The following is a 22,634-nucleotide window of genomic DNA, read 5'->3' as shown; positions in this document are numbered from 1 at the left end:
AATCCCCAGAGCGTTGGGTATTTATAGAGCAGATGTTTCTGCATGAGATGCTTCTAAGGATACATTTTCTGATGTTAGTTACAACATTAAAACTGCAAAGTTTGATAGATGGATAACTTATTCATAGCATTAATGAGCTATTAATTATCTTGCAGAGTTTTCATGCTTATTTATGTGTGATATATGTGGACATTTTTTCTTGAGGCATTAATTTTCAGTAAAATTTTCTATAGTTGAAGATACAGCAAGTGATATCAGCAAACCACACTCTTACTGATGCACTTTTGTAGTATCTTTTTCAATTATAGCCTTATCAATGTCTACCTTAATGTTAATCCTAATACAGATCAAGAAATAAGAAAGCAGGATACAAAATATTGTGATGCTGTTGATAACCAAAGCAGTAAAATGCACTACAAGTGTGGTAGCACAAATGGACCATAGAAAAATCTCTTATGAATGGGCCATGGGGCAAGAAAGGTGTGAAGGATTTCTTTTTTTTGGCTAAATTTGTTTTATTTAATTTTTGAGTTCTGCAGGTGTTCCTTATGTATTTTAGCTCTCTATTTCTAAGACTTAATGAGGAAATAAGAAATGTGATACACAGCTCCAGATAAGACCATTTTTAGTGCATTTCTGACACCCTCAAGCTTAATAAGTAGTGTTCCACTTTAATAGATACGCTTGGATGGTGGAGCTGCTATCGTTTATTGTTATAACTCCTGAAAGATTTCACAGAGAATTTGAGTTCTAATTTCAGTTTCAGAAAGACTTTACATTAAAATTCACATTTAGGCTTTTGATACAAAAGCATTAATACAACTGGAGATGGAAAACCAGCATGTAGAATTCTTTTTTCTATATATCCTGTGGAATCATATTTTAATATCCACTTTACCTGCCTTGTATCAGCCATGGCTAGAGGTGAGGCTGTGTGTTAGGATTTGGGGAAAGGATTCATTTATCTGTGCGTTTCATTTGTGTTCTTAATTGAAAGTTAATGTGCTGTTACAGCAACCAGGTCACAGTTAAGTGTCTTCAGATTTTGAGAGGTCTCTGAGAAAATGTGGGTTTTTTCCTAGTCATCCAATTAACGTACCAGCCTGCCTGGGTGATGAGGGACATGGGAGGGGACCGTGATTGATTTGTTAATTACTTGGAGATTGGCAGTCCCTCTTTTTAGCTAAAAAAAACTGGCTGCATGATCCTGATAGCAGAAGGTAATGATTGTGTCCTGAGCTTTTGAGAGCAAACCTTACACGTGTTTGTGGAATTCAAAGACCCTGAAAGCTGAAATCTTGGCTGTGTTGTTGTCGAAATTAGTGCATTTCAGCTTTGAGAAAACTTTACACATAGGTTTTGCCAGTGAGCACTGTTAACAATCCTTTTGTCACTTCATTCTCCCAAAAAAAAGAAAAATACAAATTTAAAAAAAAAAAAGAGAGAGAAAAAAAGGCAGCATTTGGAAAATTTACTTGAGTTTTATTTGTTTATTGGATAATGGCAGGTTGATGCTTGTGCAAGGCTGGGGCTTCAGTATGTAGCGTGTGTGCTCGCTGGGCAAGTGAGGCTCAGTTCATAGCTGCCCTCTGACGACTTCTACAGTCACTGATATGTGCAACTTTTAACAACTTAGAGTAGCTTTTCACTGCTGTCTCTCATCTCTTACCTGTATCATGCCCTTGTGCAATGTTTTGAGAAATTTAAAGCCATATAAACATACTGTCATCTTTTACTTTATAAATGTGACTGAGACAGGCTTTGTGCTGAATCTGCTGCACACAGTGTGAAAGGAGGGCTTTAAATGTCAACACGTGGGATTTAAACAGGGTGTCAGTAGCTTCCAGTCAGAAAGGTGGGGATACAGAACAGATTTGGAGAAGCTTTGAGCAGTCGAGGAGACAGCGGTTGTACATGGTGACTCCCATCCTGACTTCTGTGGAGCAGATGGGGAGCCAAAGAAAGTGAAGAACAATTTTATATAGAGATTGGTTAAATAAAATATAGCTTATTATACACCTGGTTTTAATCTCTTTCATTTTTCAGTTTCTGTGGCCTTGAATACTGCTGAGGAGTCTTGTGGTTTTGCATCTTTTTCTTCAGGTGGTGAAAGTATTTTTCAGATTAAAAGTTCTGGCTTTGAAATTAAATTTTTGGTTTGCGTATTGTTTGCTCTGAAAACTCCTATCCAGTTTAAGGTATATGACTGAACTCGCCAACAACTCAGAAAAGTGTGTTTGTAGGTGCCTCTGGGACTGTTTTCCCCTTTTTGTTCAGATTCAGGGAGTTGCAGATGTGCATTGCCAATATTTTACTGAGATTTAATGGGTTTGTCAGACTACTTCGCCTCCAAATTGTTCATCCAAGGTAATGAGTTCTTAATAATTGTAGTATAAATCGACACACCTTCAACTTCATGGTGAAGGTTAGAGGGCTAAATTTTCTTTTAAATCTCTCCTGTTAGGAATGTAAGTTCAGATGGAGCAGAAGCACGCAGAAGACTAAGAGAGTGTGATGGCTTGGTGGATGCCCTCCTTCATGCTCTACAGTCTGCAGTTGGCAAGAAGGATACAGACAATAAGGTGAACTTGAGTATTAAAATTTAATGGTTATTTCCATTAATTTAGTCTGAAGTGTTGCACTGGGATCTGACTCCTATTTGCTAGTCTCAGAAGAGGGTTATGCTTGCTTCAGAAAATATAGTAATTATCTTCCTCTCATCTCTGTCATGATATCCACGGTACTACTGAGGGGGTATCAGCATGATGCTGTTGTGTTACCTTGTGTGGCTGAGATGGGCAAAGGCAAATGGTTGTGATAGGTGGGGAGAGTGGTCCTTTACTATTGTTCTGCATTACTTAATTGACATTTATAAGTTGCAGTCTCTAAATCAGAATTGAGTCCCATTGTATTGTGCTTTGCACAATACCGGCAAAGGAGTTAGTTCCCATTTCAAAGACTTTATTCAGCACCATCTCTAAAGACTGTAGTGCTTAGACATTAAGATATGTCTTCAGACCTGCAGCACTTTCATTGTGGTTTTTTTTTAGGAGCAGATTTTGATTAATCTGTTTTTATCAGCATCTCATCCTGTGGCGCTTAAAAGCGTATTTGTATGCATAAGGAATATCATAAGTCTAACCTGTTTAAAAAAGAAAGAGTATGCTATTGCTTTATCACACCACTAAGGCTTGTAAATCATCATTATTTTATTCTTTTTTGAGTCCCACTGTGTGAAGGACTGTACAAGGGAATTTTAAAGCCCTTTCACTTAATCAGATAATTTTGGAAGTGGATTTTGTAACCACCTGCTGGTTTCCATTGCAACCTACAGAGCATTGCTTTTGTCAGAGCCTGATGTGCTATGGATTAGTTATTACTACAGGACAACGTGTGTTCTCATTGAAATCCTCACAAGGCCTAGGTTTTGACCCAGAGAAAGTTTAATAAAACCAGCCCCTTGGGGATTGTAAAGGATGGAAGAGTGGGAGAGGCTTGTATTAAAATAAGATCCTTATATGATCATTGTCTGCTGTGTGTTTGATCTTTTGGTGAATTGTATTCTTTGTGTAAGATCAGGTGGTATTTTTGATTAGAGAGTTTTCATTTTGAATGGGTACTTATTTATGAAGCGTTTCACTCCTGGAAGAATAAAATTGGGTTTAGAGCAAGAACAAACCTTCATTTAAGAGGTCTTGACTAAATCTTTCTTGAAAGCTACGTTCTTTTCTTGGGGTGGGTGGGCTTTTTTAAAATGCCCCCAAACCCTCCACTGTGTGATACAATGGTTTGCAAACAAGAGGATGCAATACTTATTATGACATACATTTCTCTGTAACAGTCTGTGGAGAACTGCGTGTGCATCATGCGGAACCTTTCGTATCACGTCCACAAAGAGGTCCCTGGAGCTGATAAGTACCAAGAACTAGATGCCAGTCAGACTACAAGCATGGGAGGCTCTCAGAAGAAGAAGAAAGACGATGCTGGTTGTTTTGGTGGGAAAAAAGCTAAAGGTATGTGTTGCAGAGAGCTCAGAACTGGAAGTGGATTTGGGGGTGAATTTTGCTGTGTAGGCCTGCTCTTTGCAAGCACATTGATCATGCTGGTTTACAATGGTGCAGTTTGTGGAGTATGTGTATGTAGTGTCGTGGCATGCGTTTGTCTGCTCTGTTGCACTACTACGAGGCATTTGGGAATTTTTTCCATAATTGCTATCGTTTTGTTTGGCTTTAAATAGGAGTGGTGTGTGCTGACAGATGACACTGCTGTTGGACAAAGGTGGATGTGCTCTGCCTCTCCTCGGCGTTGCTGTGTTCTTGCATCTGTTAAATTTATGCTTAGTCCATTTGCTTGTCTGTGTAGCATGTGTCATGGCCTCTGGAACGCAGGCCGGCATGTGTTTGTCTCCGTGCATGGTAGTCCTGTCTGTACATCTTCTGTGCCTCCAGTCTCTCACATTTGAAAACAACCTAAAAGCCTACCCTCCCACTCGCAACCTAAACATGCAACCTCCCAATGCTGTCACTCTCTCAGTAATTTAAATTGCAAACATGATTTTGTAGCTTTTGTCAGTCACTTTTAGACCTGTTCTCTCCTCTGGGGCGTGAGTGTTGCAAATGAGTTTCATTACAAGAGAGGATTAATAGTCTCAGTAACCCCCCTTCCATCTTTCCTTTAGAAAGAGACACTCAAATTTTATCAGTTTTCTTTGTTATTTTAGAGAAATTACTATTCTAGACTGAATTCAGAGATAATTAACTCAATTTTCTGTCTAGGCTTTGTTCTCCTCATTCATGTGTACTCACATCCTGGCTTACTGTTTATAGCCAGGTCTAAGGAAGGTTTTGGTCCTGAAGAGCTGATATGGAATTGTTTGAACTTGACAGACTGTGCGCTGCACATTACTCTTCCTTTGATCTGACCTGTACATGTTATTAAAATGTTACGTGTTTCCATATGTGTTAGGGAAGTCACCACAGTATGAACTTGCTTTTGCAGACTGGTCTGTCATCAACCAGATTTAAACTCTGTTTAAAAAAAAAAATAAAATAAAAAATTGATGGGAATTTTTTAATAACTGGGGAAAAAAAAAATTAAGGAAGAATTTTACCTGCCTGGCCAGCCTGTTCTCATAGTGAATGACTAAAACTTCAGTGTGATATCCTTGGAAACCTTGAACATGTGCTGACTCGAGCCTGTTCCCTGCCACTTGCGGTCCCTGTTGTTTTGCTGCTTGAGAGCAACACAGTCAGTGAAAACATTTTTTGACATAAAAGCTGTGAGTGTGGACTGTGGGAGGAGGAGGGGAGTGTGCTGACTGAGAGCTGCCATCATCCTCTTGATGACAGTGAAAAGAGAGCGCTCTCGAGTGGCTGTCCTTTGTCAAGTGTCTGCCCGGTTCCTCTGGGGCCAACCTCTATATATCTTCTGTGTACGCCCTGATAGCTTCTATTTATCAGCCAAAGCATCTGATCGTGTCTTTTTGGACAAATGGGTCTCAAAATCATCTGACACTGAGGATGAACCCGCAGATTTCAGCAAGCAATGCGGACACTCATCAACAGCTTGGGTTTGGCTCTGGGTGTTCAGCAGGAAATAACAATTTCCAAAGTATATTTTAATGGTTTTCCCCCGCTTTTGCAGTGCTCTTTTTAAAATGTGCTGTTCTCTAGAGGGAAATCAACTGGTAATAATGCAGAGCTCGCAACTGGTAGTATGCAGATCAGAAGGATTGAGGGGGACAGGCAACTGTTGTGTTTAAAAAAATAAAAATTAAAATCCATTAATAAATGTGTTTTTAAAGTCATAAAGAGAAACTTCCTTTTCTCACTGTTAAATTTATATGAATACTTGGTTGAACCTGCCTTAATTTTCTCAGTCTAGGGCTTTAAAACAGATCAATTCTCTTCCCCTCTTGTTCACTTATTCTTGCAATGTTTCCATGTTTATTTTATTTTATTTCATGGCCATTGATCACAGCATTTCAGACACCTCTGCAAAGGGCTAGTCACCCTTCTGTCCCCTCAATTCTGTCAGCACCTTTTCATTTAATGAAAAGAGGAATTAAAAATAGCTGCGCAGATAAAGACTGTGTTTTCAGCAGGAACAAAAGGGAGAAAGTGGAATATTTTGGTTTGTTTTTTAACTGGTGGAAGTTCTGTAGTATTCTTGTAATACTCAGGTTCTGAACCTGTTCTGTGAAATTCTGCCTCTCTGTGACTGTTCCTTTGTATTTTCTTCCTTCCTGTAAATTTTTGTTTTTCTTTTGCTGCTTTTCTGGTAATTAGAGGAGTGGTTCAATCAAGGTGAGTCTTTGCAATACTTTCTTTTCATCATCACCATTATGTGCTTTGTTCAGCTTTTACGTGCAAGGCTAAGAACTGAGATCAAGGTCTTGTTCATTCACCTTCTCCTCTGCTCCCGCAGTGCATCTTCCCATTCATTTCAGTAGGCAGGGAAATCCTCGAATTCAGTGAGCGTTTTCAGTTTGGTCTTCCCACAGTGGGAATAGAAAAGACAAGGTTTTTTATTCATTTCTGGTGTAAGTGCAGTAAGGGAGTTGATTTGCAGCTGGCCTGATAACCCCATGAGAGAGGGAACACCAAAGTGTGCAGGTTGCCTCACCAACGCTGTCACATCAAAGCAGAGCTTTGCTAGCTGGTCTGGGTAGCAGTAGCCATGAAGACCCAGCAGCTTGGATGTATATTCTTGGGGATCCTTGGTATTTTAGCTGCTTGGGCTTGCATGCCTGGGCTGTTGCATCTTTATTACTGGCACTCAGACTAGCTAGATGAAGCTACTCCCAGTGAACGCCTCAGGGGATATGCCCTTTAGTTTCTCATCCCAGCACAATAAGTAAAATTGCAATTGGAATACACAAGGCTGAGGCTAAAGTTTGCCTCCCTCGCTTCTCCGCGGGGAAGTTCTTAGGCTGTGAGTGCCCAGGAGACTTCCACTGTGTTACTGAGACTGATTCGGGGGTAAAGGCAGGGTCATTTGCAGTTTGTGACGCTTGCTCCAGATCTGTGGGCTCTGGAGAGTTGAGCCAAAGGAGAAATATTGGGGGGAAAAAAAAAAATTTAATTGCTTCACCTAACAACTGGTGCTCAGTAGTGTTCTGAGATGCGGATTTCAGCGTATGACTGGTGAGCCTGTGGAGGATGGGCATGTTGGCAAGACAGAGCTCATCCCTCGCTTTCTGCTGCTCCGATGCAGTCTGGTTCAGTGGATGTATTAACAAGCACAGTATTGACTGATGGCAGGGAGTTGGGTGAAGGGGGGTTATTATGAAGGATCTCTTTCACATCAACTTTTTTTTTTTAAACTAAAAAGAAAGCATTTGGGAATTAATCCTTCAGCAAAAATGGTCTAGCTGAATAGCTGTTTTGATTATCCAGTAAAGCAAAACGACATTTGATGAAGATCAACAACGTTAGTGGTTAATAACGCTGGGTCACACCTCAAAGTCCGTACTGAGTTTCTGACAGATTGAAAATGCCGAAGGTCATGTTTTGGTTGTTTCTTACATAATGAAAAGTAGTGGGGGGGAGAGGGAAAGAATTTTAATCCCACTGTTTCAGAGACTGTAAATCTCATCTTGCACCAGCAAGTCGCATGTCAGGCAGTTTTCTCAAACCAGAGCGCTGTGCCAGTTCCTGCAGCCAGGTCTCATAAAACAGACCTGTCAGCTGGCATGTTCAGAGCTGTCTGTCTCTTGGCAAAGTTTGGAGCTATGCTGCTGATCCAACAGCCTCTTTTCTCTGGCGTATCTTGAAAACTTGGGGAGCAGGGAGAGGCAAAGGAGGGCAGAAATTGAGATGTACAAAAACAGGGTCTTAGACTTCTCCTGCTAATGTGGTCATTTCAGCATCCCTGTGCACTGGCATTGCTGATAGGTTTGAGTGGCAGAGGGGGGTGTTCAGAGCTACAGAAGCTGGCCATGAAGCTGGTTTTCTCATGATACCAGTCAGGCCAGGGAATGGCTAATATCTGTAATTGGTAGGCTCTTGAACTTGCTAAATTTGGTCACCTTTTTAGAAACTCCAAACCAATATTTGTGGGTTCTGTGAAAATCAAATGGGAAAAGTACCAGCTGGGCCACAGACTGAAACCTTTGCCTTCTGGATGGATTTCTTTCGGAGTCTTCTTATAGCTTGGTCACCTCCTCTCTATAGGAAAACCCTGGAAAATGTGGGTGCTTCGGGTATTTCTGAACCTGGCCCTTGTTCAAGTTGATTAAACAAGTAATTTGTAGAGTTGAAATCCCCTTGGTCAGAGCTCTGTGTTCTGAATCGCTTCCATTCGTAAACAGCTGGCAGCCTCTGGTTTGAACAGACGTGTTTTTGCCTGCGAGGCGGGTTAGTTTCTTGGAGGGCTGAGAGACAAACTAGCAAGGCTTCACAGAAGATGGCCAGTATTTGCAGTCAGGCCCAGAAATTGAGAGACAGCAACCGAAGATCCCAGAGCGCAGGTGGAGTGTGCTGTCATAATGAAAGATGGTTTAGTAAACAGGCAGCTGCTTGTGCATTGCTGGCTCAAAAGACGTAGCAGCCAACACTGCTCTCCTGGACAACCTCTTCCTTAAAAAGTTGTGCACAAATACATACTGCTTACTAAACATTGCACAAGAAAGAAGGGAACTCTTACTGTGCCATCTCAGTTCTGCAGGGCTAATAGAAGTACCAAACCCCAACCTTTAAATCATAGAGAGAACTTCTGAAATGAGTGGTTGTGTTGAATAAGGTCTGGCACTCCGAGTAAATGTTCTGAGGTTTAAACTAGCTAATACCAGAGACATGAAATTTGGGGTCATGTGAAAAAACAGTTTGTCCTACTTGTAGATAAAATGGAGTCACGTTTATTGGTCTGCCTTAAGTCTCTGATCATTCCTAAACACTGACTTCCATCCTTCAATGCTTTTTTTTTTCCCCTCCCTCTGCCCTGCTTTTTCCTGCCAATGCTCTAAGCATCAACAAGGGTTTGCAGCCACTAAACTGGGTTCAGCTGCCATTATGGTATGCAACGTCCTTTGGTGATGCACAGCATTTTTTCTTTCTGGTATTTGGTTCCCCGAGCAACGTGTTTCTGGTTCTTTCATGGAGCAAAAACTTGATGGAGGGCTGTAAAGTGCAGCTAATTCCTGTCCCTTCCTTTAGAAAAGATGCCTTTCAAAGGAGTGCCATGGTACCTGGCTGCATGACCTTTTGGCAGCTTGGATGGGCTTTTTCATACTTTTATCTAATTAAGCAAATTACTTCAGATGAACAGAACTTCTAGAGGCATGTTTTGTTTTGCACAGTGGTTAAAGTTGGCTGGTGTTCTGGGTTGGCATTTCAAAACAGAAGTGTGTGCTATTTCCAAAGAAAGAGAGGGGACAGGGTATTACCTTGAGGTGGGGTTTTTTCCCCGTCTTGAGGTTACTTCTAAATATTCATATTGGTATTGAAAAGCTCTATTTCTTCTCTATATAGTACTGCACATGTTTATCCATATGTCAAGAGGAAAGGTAGAGTGGCCCATCGAAGTCACTGTGCAGAAGCTGTACTGGCTCCCTGCTGTAACAGGGCAGGGGTTGGCCTTTCCATTCCGTGACCTATTCCCAGTCAAGACTAATCTCCACGTTACATTTTCAAGGACCATTTTCCTGTTTGTTTTTAAGCATCCTGCCTGGTGGAGCTTTCAGCCCTGCCTGTAAACCCCCATTAGCAGCCTGCTGGAGTCCCTGTTTATTCAGCAGCCGCCTCTGGCAGCTTAAATTGTGGTGTTCTGAGTTCATCCTGTCGCACTTGCCCCCCACCAGCTCTTGAGGGAGAGGGACTAAATAACTTTGATTTTCCCCCTCAAAATAATTTGGGAAAGCTAAATTGTACACTGCTGTCCTCGGAAGCTGTGCAGATTCCTGCACTTCAAAATACCTCTCTGCTGTCAGTATTTCCCTGACTGCAAGGTGCCTGCTTATCCTACCGCATCCATGCAGCTTACCCAAGGCAGTGTCTCTCCTTGGGGGGAGACAAGGGGATGAAAATTAACCCTGCCCTCCCCAGCTGCTTACGTAACCTTGAATTCCCAACCTAACTAAACCTAAACCTAGGTTTTGTTCTGCTTTCTATGAAGGATTGTATAAATTAAAGCTGATGTAATGGTTTGGAACTGTCTCTTAGCAAAAGTAGGGAATTATTTCTGTTAGTTTCTAATAAATAGTGAAAATGGCACTTTATTGATTGAGGAGCAATTCCAGGTTAAGTTGTTTGCTGCTGCCTGCACAATATATTAAATCCAGGCCTTCCTGCCTGATAGTCGCAATGAGAATAGAGGCTGCAAAGTAAGCCTGTTGTATATTGCTCTGCTGCTCAGTTTCTGCTTCAGCTAAGCTTCAGATCAAAATTCCTCTGTGAAAATAACAAGTAAATACTGGGCTTCTGAGGGAGAGGCATAGCTTTGCCAAGAAGGGAAATGGCACAATTTTCCAGGATTTTAAGCACTCCTAAGACCCACTGAAATGCTGGTGCTAAGCATGTTTGCAGATCAACCTGAAAGTAGCACGGATTTTTGTCCCTAAGTTTCTCTTGCTAAAACCACAGCTATGCAGCTGGATTGCAAGTCAGATATGTACAAATATGGGTAATAGTCTGTGATTTATATTCTGAGTCTGTATCTTCTCTCATCTTGTAGATGCACGACAGTAACTTACCTGTCAGTATGCTGACAGTCTTTTCCATCTGTTGTCTTATTTTTTTTGCACAGGAAAGAAGAATGGAGATTTGGACAGGAATTTTGATACACTTGATTTGCCGAAGCGGTCTGAAGCAGCAAAAGGTAATGCTAATGTTTGTGCTTTTGGAAATAACAAGTAGCCTTGGAGCTGGAGGCTCTTAAAGGAGCTTGAGACGTGAGCGTATCGCACTGATCTTTCTTTCGTATTCAGTTAATTGAAATAATAGATGTGTTAGTGCTTGTTGTTATCTTGTATTCAATACTGGGTATAACCAGCTTTTATATAAAGCTACTAAATGGGTGGAATCTTGTAGAAGCCCATCGGATTTGGTGTTAGGTGATTGTAACTCCATTGAGGGGTGAGTGCACGCTCCCTTCCTTTACAACTCCATTTGCAAATTGCCTGCACGAGACGTGAATGTAAGGAGTTATGAAATGCATTAGGTGAGTGCACTTATCACTAACCTTTTCCCTTACTAGCATCTCTGTTCAATTGAGTTCAATTTTTTGTCTGTACTGATAGTCAGTCTTCTCCTGAATACAGTATTCCTCCCTGTCAGTAGTGAGTAGTACCTGTAGTTTTCCAGAATTGGGAGGTTCACAGGAAAGTTTTTCTGCATTGTGCTTTTGTATTTCAGCTCTGTCAGAGGTGAAATCTTTCACAAACAATCTGCGTTCCCTTCCTGCATGCATGGTGTTTTTTTTAATTGGAGATTAGGAGGTGATTTGGGATCTCGTCAGACTTCTTACAGTATTGGACGGTGTTTTGAGACTTGCACAGGTTTTCATTTGAAGTGTGTGCAATGTCATTGCAAAGATTCAGCCATTGTCATGGAAACTGCTGCAGTGCCACCCTGTCAGCCTAGCCTTGCAGGAAGAGCTCTCCCATAGCACCCTTGCCTTAATGATCTGTGGATACAAAGAACTACCTGAGTATTCTTCAGAAGGAAAATCCTAAACTCTTCCTGCATCACTTGTACAATTTCAGAGAGTATAAAGAGACAGTGTGATTCAATGGAGAGATCCTTGGACTTGAGATACCTGAATTATACTGCTTTAGTGACCTTGATCAAATCAACTACTTTGTGCTTCAAGTTCCTTACTCTAAACTGAGGGCAGCAACCAAGGCCACATCTAACATCCTTAGAGATGTACCAATAGTCAGTAATGGTATAGTAATTACACATCTAAAGTGCAACACTCTCACTTAAATTCATGGGCAGTGAAGCTCTGATTGATAGTGTGCAAACTAATCCCAGTATATAGATGGATCTAATCCATTTACAGACACCCTGTACAATGGGTGCAGTTTCTAGGCTAATGTCTAAACACTAATTTTCATTTGGTGCATTATTGCACAAGATATTAATGCACCTCTTCGAAGGTGCAATGCCATCCTGTTTGGAGAGCTGCAGGAAACCTCTCCTAGCCGACCTTCACTTTAATGCCATCAGTTCAGGGCTGGGCGTTGGTTACATTGCAGAGCAGGGAGACTTCTTAAGGGTGCAGAACAAGAAAGGAATGCAAAATATAGCAGGGGCTTCAGCACTTTCATTCCTTTCTAAATGTGATTGGAATGTAGGTGCCACTAAAGGGAAAAGATGGAAATCAAGGATTTCTGCAAAGAAATGGATCTTGCATGACTTTCTTTTAAGATAAAAATCTTTCATGTGTCTCTGCTAATGGTAGAAGTGTTGAGGCGTATCTGATGGGAGACACGTGTCTATGTGTCTCTGCGCTTACGTGGCTGGTTATCGTATTCAATTGCTGGAAATCACACAGTCCTGAAGAGGTTTTGTTTGATAATTTTGAGATATCCCCATTTAATCTAAGCAGAATAGATTTTAGTCTGACTACATATCTCATGCTAGATTAGGTCAGGAGATTAATTCTGCAGCATTTTAAAAGAAGCCCTTTGACATGGAAAAAGTCACGAGAAACTATTCATTTGTGTGCTAAGAGTAAAAAATAAATTCAGTGATGCATTTTTGTTTGCTTTTTTACTAGTAGTTTCCTCCTAAGCATCTAGTTTACATGAGAGTTCCTGGATATTAAAGGCTCGAACAAGATAGCTAGGACTTTGAATTGTTCGGTAAGATAAGAAAAATAAAATTGTAGTTTTAAAACCCTTAAAAGCTCCAGTCAGATCTATGCCATAGAGTATAATTGGCTCTGATGAGATCAGCTCCCAGCTGAAGCTTGACGTCGTTACTAAGATTGAAAAATCATAAAGTTTTAATGATCAAAAGCACTCAGTTTGAGTGACACAATGAAGTGCTATTTCAAAAATCAACAATTATAGATTAATCTCTTTCATGTATTATTAAAGCCATATTAAAGTGAGTTTTCAGCTGGAATCTTTGTGGGCAAATGAAACTGCAGTAATAAGGTTTGTTCATGCAGTGCAGCAAATGAACGTTGTGGTAGTTAACAAATATTGGGGGGCAGTATTGTTAAGTTTCCTGTAATCTTATAGTCGACATCCATGGTGCATATCTGGTGGATCTAAAGATGAGGTTTCAAGAACTTGACATCATGACTTACCCTATAATATATTCGTAGGTATGATCACTGAGCTTAATTGATAGTGTGCTTATGATCACTTGAAAAACCATGAACTAGATGCAGTGAGCTACTTCAGACCTATTTTCTATCATTCTGGAAGCTTCGTTTGGTCTCCAAATTACCTTAATTGCAGGAATCTCTGCCTATCCTGTAGCCGAACATGATAAAACCAGAAACTTTCATAGTTTCTAGCTGGGGGGTGGGCACGGGTTCGTGTCTGTGTGGGAGGCAGAGGTTTTCTCAGTCTTTATACAAGACAGCTTAGGAACATGATCATATCCTGAACAGTCCGAAGGGTCTTGTGAGTTATTGCCTAGCTTAAATGCTAGTAATTTTTTTTTTCTTGGAATTTATTTGGTCTGGAGAGGAATGAATGAAGGAAGGCAATTCTTTTTTTCAAATATATGAACTAGAATCTCCTTTTCTTCTGATTGCTCTTGATTTTTTTAATGGAAATCAGATTTTGCTGCAGCACAGTATTTGAGCAGCCCTGAAACCATTTCTAAGCCTTTAATAATTCTATGTGCTAGGCATTCTGGCAGGGGAAAGCTTCCAGTTCAGGGTTGTTATCTGTAGGAAACTGGATAATGTCAGACGGGAGAACTTGCAGCGCTTTCAGAAGCTGTCTCATCTGATATTAAAAAAATATATATATGCTCTGGCAGTGTCCAGAGTACTGCTGTCCTCATGAGGAAAGATTGTAGAAGAGAAGCTTCTTGTTTCCTCTTTGTTGAAAGGAGAATATTTTTTTCTGACAGTTGGAGAGAGAGAGGATAAATTTTTCGGGTAGTGATAAGAGCTTGCATAGAGCCATATGAGAAGGGGACAGCACTGACAAGAAATATGAATGCTGTCCTTGGGACCTTGCTAAATTTAGTACTTTCAAAAATTCCTGCTTCTGGGAGGGGGGAAGTCTTGCTGGAATCCCTTCCCCAATATAAAGTAGGTCACTGACAGTGATGTTGGCCGTCTCCTCTGCAGCGTGTTGTCTTCTGCACTACCACAGCGCGAATGCTGATTTCTCCTGTGTGCCCATTAAATACATAGAGTAGTACAATTCCTTTGCTTTGTTAGCAGAGTTCTTATTTCTGAGCAGGAATAGTGACAGGAGGCTCATGCATTGGAGGGAAGATCAGGATTAATCATATCTGTGCAGTGGAAACCGGTGTCTCAGATGGCAGACTGTGGAAAAAGGTTTTCTGAAAAGAATCAGCGTTGATATGTGTCAGCCCTCCGAAGATGTTGTAAAGGTTGTAACATTTAATCCTCCTGGTCTGGAAGGTGTTGGATTGTCTGCCTCTGTTCATCAGTGCTGGAACATGGGAGGAGAAAGTCCAGAAGAGCAAAACAGCTTTTTATATGGAATTAGCAGGTTATTCCCAATTAAATCCAGACCTCTGTGCTATTTGGTTTAAGCAAATCTCATGGCTTGTTTATGCACACACACATCTAATGGCATAAAAGTAGATGCTTTAAAAGTTCTTTAGGTGTTGAAGTTCAGCTATGGTTTCAGTTTATCTCATTAGGGAGTTGAAAGGTTTCAGCCATCAGGAGACATAGGCAGGTACATTTCAACCTGGTGGATGAGCTAACTCATTTTGTCCTTTAAATCAGTTATTAAAGTGGTTATTAATGTATCTTTTCCATTTTGTTTATTTAAGCTTACTTCCATTTTAATGGGAATGTAAGTTTAGGAGAGAGTCGAGCGGAAATACTGAATTAGTGCTAAAGCTGCTTCTAGTTGAACAAGTCTATTTTGTTGCAGCAGGGACGTCACAGAAAAGCTGAATTTACTTGAAAGCTCAGCTTTGTGTATACGTTTACCCTGGTCAGCAGCCTGTGTACGTAGGGAATGAGATTTTGGGTGAACTTGTCAGCAGGTGAATTTCTTCTTTCTCCGTTATCTGAAATCCTCAGTCACTTTCCGTGTAGCCTGATGCTGATGATAGATTTTCTGTTCCAGAAGGTGAGTGTTTAAATCCACTTATAAATCTTTGTGTTACTGCTCCAGGAAATTAGACTTCCTGGCACTGTCAGGGTAATGACTTTAACTTAGTAGATTACAAAAATGCTGGCAATTTGTCTTCAGCTAAAGGCAACGTGTAGTGTGGGGAGAGAGGAACTTTGCTGAAGCTTTACTCTGACTTTAGGGTTGTAGTTAAGATTAGCTGCTGCTGTTCTCATTTCACTGCCATTTTAATTTGCTTTCTTAAAATCTTCACAAGTTGACTCAAGCACTTACCTGCCCTTTCCAGCTCCCTTCAGTCATTGATTTTGATTGTTGTATTGTGAATAAGTGAGTAGAGCTGATTGATTAATGGTACCATCCACACCCCTCCTGTGCGTGCTAGTGGAAATTGAGGGACTGGGAAGATCTTCTCTGTGAGAGCAAGTAACATGTTCTTATATTAACATCTTTTAAGTATTTCATGCACGTTGTTGAGAATTCCTATCAGAATTATTAAGTATCACTTATTTCTGTTGCTTTACTAAGTAGAGTGTTCATTTTGGTCCCGTGTGTTTTTCATAATTTACAAAGCAGTGAAAGATTTCTCATCTGTCTTCCAATGCTTTGAGTCAGAAAATTTATACCTTGAATAGGAAAATTCTCATATGGAGCCTGGCCTTGCCAGTCTTTCTCCAGCCCTGTAAATTCTCATTCTTTTTTTTTTTCAACATCTGCGAGGAATTTGGAGCAGGCACATGTGGATTTTTTCCTTTCTTATGTACGTACTCTTTCCATAGCTGACTTCCAATTGCTCTGGAATACTCTACTTTTACTGTCATAATATTCTGCAATTTTTCTGTTGAGCCACTTGTTTGTTCAAAGCTGGGTTGAAACATGGCAGTGGGTTGCTTCCTGGCCTGCTGCACAGTGCTCTACAGGTAGAAATTCTTACTTGCGATCTTTGTGGATCTGTTAAATTTGGTTATGCAGAACATAGACCGTAAGTTTATGGCTGAAACTGAAGGCTTTGAAAAATCATATGGAGGAGATGCAGCTGGAATGTGAATTGGTGGCCCAGGAGTACTATTATGTCTTTTGTCTTGTTTCTGCCCTAACATATCTTCTTCCAATGAAAAGAATGAGTCTGAAATAGCTTCTTGTTTTCTTAACATGACAACTCAAGCAATTTGAACTAATACCAAGTGTATTATAGAACAATGATTATTTTCATTTCAAGTAGACTGGCCTAAGCCTTTAAGAGTTGTAGCCTGTCTTGACATTCTGTGACACCTGTGTTTTAATGACGTATGCATTTCTTGCATGAGTCAGATACGGAGAGGGTTTAATGGTTACTTAGCGTGGATTTTAAATGGAGTGCAAAATTCTGTCTCCAATGGTTAACTTGATAAAACTTCCTTAAAACAGAAAATTGTTCCAGTAGGAGTGTTGATTTTTTACAGGATTCTACATGATTAGAAATGTTCTTCAGTTCTTGCTTGAGAAGTTTTATGTAGGACAACAAGGCAGGTAAAGGAATGGGTAGAAGGGTATGCCACGCTTTTCAGGGACAGCTGACTTGGAAACCTGTTGAATAAACACTTTCATTGTCATGATGTTCCCTGTCACTAGCTATTCTCAGTGTGTGTTGCCTGTTGCCAGGATCAGCCAGTTCTTTATGGTAGATTTGTGTCATACCCATGCTATTTAGCTACTTCATTGCTAAAGCAGTCCTAGTAGTTAGTGATTCACAGTCTTGTCTTGTGATAAGCTCACCTTGCTGCACAGCTAAATAAATCATGCACACATAAAATAAATCATTAGCACAATCCTTAAGGATTGTTCCTTCCTTGTAGCTTTTCTACAGGTAGTAAGCCTGGAACAGCTTGGCCTTGAAGGATGTTGTCCGTAGAACAACCTCTGTTTCTTTCTACGTAACTCAGTGGCATAAGGTTCAAAAAAAACAAGACTATTTTTAAGAGGTATTGAACTAGCTGAGCAGTTAAAGCAGCAGAGTTTCCCCAGTTAGCATGTTTTACCCACAGGTACCCATAGCGAGAGTCTGTTGTGCAATGCGTTGAACAGCAGCAACTAGACAAAGTCTTTTGGGCTTTTATCTTGGTGCATGCTGCTGCAACAGGGCTTTGGCAAACATGTAAAGGGCACAGTTATGCTTTTGTATGGCATTACATTGCTAGAATCTGGATTTAATAAAACAAAGCGCTCTGTTGTGTAGGAGTCAGCAAACCTTTGTAGAGGGAGGTAAGTTATATCACTGAACATCACTGAGTGTCCAAGGTTCTCTTATGGTCTGCTTGTTTTGTTATGTTACTATTCATTTGTAGGCCAAATGTGGTTTTCTTTAAGTGCTATATCCTTTTAGCTCTCTCTTGACATACAGGTGACTTAAGTGATGTTTGTAGTTCAGTAGTTACCTAGGTATGGCAGTGTTTGTCAGCCACTAGGTACATTTGTTATCCAGTGACATATGCATGCGATGTCTTAGGATCAGCATTGTCTTGAGGTGGAAGATGCATGTCTGCCTTAAGTGTAGTTTTACTGTCATCGTTGGTGGGTGTGATCACTTGCATTCATGTAGATGTTTAATATTGTATATTCGTAGTAGTTGTTTTTGCAGGAATATTCAAATATCAATAAGGACTCACAGTTCAACCTTGCTTTTCTCAAGTGTGTATGACCTTTCTGAATTCTGCCGCTAATTCTTTTCACTCATTAATATGATGCTATCCTACAACATTCTCATTTTGGAGACTGTGGAAACAAATATTTTTCCAGGAGAAATACTAATCATCTGACTGAAACCCTGTGCAGTGACTGTGTACAGTAATGCTGCTGAGAGCCTCACAGCTCTGCTGTGTGGGGTTTAGTTGTTCCACCAAGTCATGTGAGAGGAATTTGAGACTGTTACAGGACCAGCTCTTACTGTGGTGTTATCTGTCTGCTCAGGAATGTGAAGAATAGTTTTGGCTTTGTGTTCTGGTAATTGCTACCATGTTTGTCAAATGGTTGCTGTCTCACTTCTGCAAATGCCTCGACACTGCAGCTCTGAGCCGTGCTTTCCAGTCCCTTGCTTCGTCCGTGGGGACATCCAGGCAAGAACTGTATTTACAGATGAGACAGACTAGATTGCTGGCAGAGGTGAGATAGCATCTGTGATACAGAAAAGCTCTTGCAGCTGTAGTAAGGGGAAGCACAATGTTTGTGTGACTAGACTGTCCTATAAATTGCCCAGTTAACCTTCCTTTTGTGTCGGGAAGATATGAGTTGGGAACTTGAAGAGTTCTGCTACATGGAGGGGGATATATAACCGATGTGAACTGAAGAAACTTCAACTGTGATAGTTATATGCCTCTAACATCTCCCCACCCCCTATATGGACACTTCATAGTGTGAATGTCTTTTTCAGTTTTAGGTTATGTAGCTTTGGAGTTGAAGCTGAGGGAGCAGTGGGAAACAACTGCTGGGAGGAGGAGGCAGGAGGAACAGTTGTAGTGATACGAGAATTTCATTCAGCTCTATATTTATACAGGGCTGAGAATGTGAAGCCCTTCATGAAGTCATAAGGTTGTTGTTCTTGTCCATAACTTCTTGGCTGTGCTATAATTTATTTGCCTGTAGAGCTCCTCCTTTTCCCTGTATTTTCTACCTCTATCTTAACAGCTAGAGGTCACAGGCAAGATGAATTAGGAAGACAGCTTTCTTTCTGAATTGTTTCAGACTCTTCCTTCTGAATGAGAAAAATCTGATGCACCTCTAAGCTACTTTGGTTATCCTGGAAGTAGTGAGTGAACATTCACAACTATTCCTCCTCTTTATCCTTTTCTTGCATTCTTGAACTTTCAGTCTTCCTCAGTGTGTGTGGGGGAAAAAGATGGCAGTTTGAGACAAGATTCTCCCTCTCCACCTTTAGGTTCTTTCACCTGTGACTCTCATGGGACTATAAAATAACTCTAGTAGTCAGCTTCCAGCTCCTTCTTGCCTGGGGCTGACACTCAAGAATATAGATTATTATAATAACTAGCAGTATCTTCAAAAGACAAGAATCCCAGGTGGTAAATTCCCTTTCCAGCTTGATGTGAGTTTGTGGCCAAGTTATAAATGCACAGAAAATGAGACTTATGCATGTGGTTATAACATCTTAAACTAGAACAGCCTATATATATTTGCATAATAAAGTAGCCTATGAAAAACAGCAGGAACTCCACTCAATTACAGCAGCTACTAAGGAGATAGAGTAATCTGGAGCTTTGGCAAAAGACAGAGCTGGAAGTAAGAAAGTCTCATTTTCACATTCCAGCTTTGCTACTGACTTGCCGAGTGGCCTTAGGCAAGTTAATTGCATTCAGATGCCAGGGCTATAGTGAACTCCTTCATGAAGTGTCTGCTACTTCCACTGCCTTCACTAGAACAATCACTGGTGTTTTCACTGCTGCCGTGATAACCAGTGCAGATGGAGCGTACGTGATATGTTTGTCAAAACAGCAAAATTCTGCCTAAGTATTGTGTATCACAACTGTTGCCAGCACCACAGTGATAGAAAAATTAAATAAAACCATAATTTCTGTTAAAGGTGGATGGTAGTGGCTTGCCCCAATGGGATATTGTGTGAATGGACTGAGGAGTTCATGCTGTAGAGAGTATTTTGAAAATATGTGATACTATGAATTGCTTTGTATTCTTGCTATGCATATTACACTTACTGTGTAGTTTTATGGAGAAGTTCAACTGTATTATTTATTATTTATGATGCTTATAGATAGGTACATACAGAAACCAATACATAACTTGAGACCTTGGCAAGTTTTACAGCCCAGCTACAACGTTGACTTTAGTTATAGCAATGTGTGCCAAGAAAGTCTGCCAGGAATAAAAGCAGGAGTTGGTGGGGAGGTGCTTATCCCACGTAACTATAACTGCCTTAGTCTTGGGACTTAGTCATTGTAGTGAAGAACTCACTCCATCCATCCCTGTTGCATTATGTCAGACTTCTGCCATGCCACTTACTCCATTTTGGTTAAGAAACAACAACAATGAAAGCTCAGAGACTTTTCCCCCCTTTTAGCATAAGCGTAAAAAATGAGACGATACTTTGAAGAGGGATGCGAATCAGAAAGTTGTCCCGGTTGCCTAGCCAGTATTATCGTGAAGCGCAAGGAAGAGGAACTTCAGCTTCTGTCGGAATTTAGAGATGAAATTTCATGTCAAAATCAATTACAAAAACCTTGTTGCACAAAGTTGCTGTTGTCTCTTGTGTCCATCAAAAGCACTGCAGCGAAGTTCAGCTGATGAAGCTACTTGACAAGTTGAGAGAGCAGCAGAAAGTTTCAGAACAGCTGAGGCAGAAAAATGGTGTAATGTTGATTTAAATCCCTTGCCAGATTTCCAGAAATAGTGTGTACATAAGTAAAGGAAGTAGTTACAGCTCCGGGTGAGTGTTATGAAGGCTGTGCCTTTAGGAGTAACAGGAATGTGGGTAGCTTTCTCAGCGGCCTATGTGAGTCAGATGCTTTCAAAACTCAATGCTAGACAGACATCTCTCAAGCCTTACGTAAAGCGTCTGTCTGGGATACTCTAGCTGTCCTGTCTGGTATTCTTTTGCCCACAAAAATGCAGGCTAATGCCCCGTAATTAAGCATTGGAACAAGTTCCCCAGAAAGGTTTTGAAGGGTTCTCTATCGTTGAAGGGTTTCAAGACCTGACTGGACAAAGCCATAAATAACTTCGTCTAAATTCAGCACTGAGCCTGCTTTGAGCAGGAAGCTGGCCCAGGTGACCTCCCACACTCTCTTTCAATCTAGTTGTTCTGTGTGACTCTTGTTAACTGATTACAAAGTCAGCCAAAAAAAGTCTGTCTGAAAAAAAACAGCACTTTTTTTTAGGGACAAGGTTTTTCCAAAACAACTTAATCCATGACAGCTAGCTAGCTAGGTGACTCAGATGGGACGAAGAATGAGAGAGCCTGTTTGCCCATGGAACCTGGGAAAGGAGTATATATGCAAAATGCATCTTAATTGGTGGATCTCAGGTTGATTGATTTTATTTTTTTTTTCATCCCCCCCTGCCCCAATTGTAGGAGACATTTAGGCTTTTATAAAAGACAAATATATTTTTGCTTATAATATGTACTTTCTCTGGTGCCAGCACAGTAAACCATGGAGGTCTCACAACACTACATGAATCAGTCTTTGAGGGTCTGCTATAACAGCTAATGATGGGGGAGAGAAAGAGGAATAAAAATGAAATAGTTGTGTAATTCTGAACTAATTGCAAATTGAGGTACTAGAGATCAGGCAAGGAGGCCTTCCTTATAACACAGCCAAGAGGGAGGTATGTGCAATAAGGTGTCTAGCATTTTTTTCCACTTTTACTTGAACAGTATTTATTATAGTTAATGGAGAGCTTTAATCATAGAGTTAATCTGAAAATTAAAATAAACTGGAATGTCAAATAACCTGTGCATTCTAAATTGCAGAAGTCACTGATGCTCATTAGTCAGACTGAAGCTGCAGTCGTGTTTTGCAAAAAGACCAATAAAGAGAATAAAAAAATTAAGACTTCTCTTTTCTCAGCATTCATTTCTAGTGCATTTACCTACACAGCTGCTGCATTCCTATTATCTGACTCATTACTTTATAAACCACTTTGAGATCTCCTGAATGTGAAAGCTGCTATATAAAGCCATATTTATTTCTATAACCCTGAGTGCTCTGCACAGGCTTAAAAGCTCCCCCCTTCTCCAACGTGACAGGGGAATGATATGACTTAATGTGCCATATACCTCTAACTGTGGATTGAAGAAAAATGACCTTGAAGTGAGAGGCAGGCATTTTACATTGTAAAGCAGACACTTAAATTTACCTGTCGCCTGGAGGGAGGGGAATCTTACCTCTGCGTGGTTTGGAAAGCAATGTCAATCCAACTGTTCATTGCTCTGAACCCGCTGAGAGCCCGATTGCTGACCCAGGCGTTTTCAGGTGATCACTGTGAAAGTTGATCAGTATGTGGTAGAAAGGAGAGAGCTTTTTTATTTCAGCCTCTCAAAGCATTAGTTTCAGCCCTGAATTTTCTGTGTCTTGGTCGTAGGAAAAGTTGGGAGTCTGTAATAGCATGAAGTGTTATTTGTCTGTTTAGGAATAGACCATGATTCAGGCTTATCTGGAAGGAGGATATGCAAAGAGCAATCCTTCCACCTCGTGTCCAGTTCAGTCATGTTTTGCATGCCTTGTGGTCTCCTTGCTTTACTGAGGGTATTGGTGACTTTGTAGGAGACATTTAGAGCACCTCCGTATTCTTTTTTACCAGTAGCCCCAGTAAAGTGTAAGTACCTGACACACTGTGACAGTCTATTTGAACAGGCCAAGTCTAGACAAGCAAGAAAGAAATAGAGTAG

The 22,634-nt window shown here is 40.6% G+C and overlaps 1 protein-coding gene across 7 annotated transcripts in view; it reads left to right on the top strand.

Moving 5' to 3' along the window:
• ARVCF (ARVCF delta catenin family member) overlaps positions 1-22,634 on the top strand; it is a 272,468-nt gene that overhangs the window by 216,170 nt on the left and 33,664 nt on the right. For all 7 annotated transcript variants that reach the window (XM_068412186.1, XM_068412188.1, XM_068412183.1 and 4 more), the window contains 3 exons: positions 2,465-2,582; positions 3,842-4,013; positions 10,744-10,815. In XM_068412186.1, the coding sequence (XP_068268287.1) occupies positions 2,465-2,582; positions 3,842-4,013; positions 10,744-10,815 (362 nt within the window). The remainder of the gene's footprint in view (positions 1-2,464; positions 2,583-3,841; positions 4,014-10,743; positions 10,816-22,634) is intronic.

Source organism: Nyctibius grandis, chromosome 14, assembly GCF_013368605.1.
Source record: "Nyctibius grandis isolate bNycGra1 chromosome 14, bNycGra1.pri, whole genome shotgun sequence".
Lineage (NCBI taxonomy): Eukaryota > Metazoa > Chordata > Aves > Nyctibiiformes > Nyctibiidae > Nyctibius > Nyctibius grandis.
This window is presented reverse-complemented; position numbering and strand designations above follow the sequence as displayed.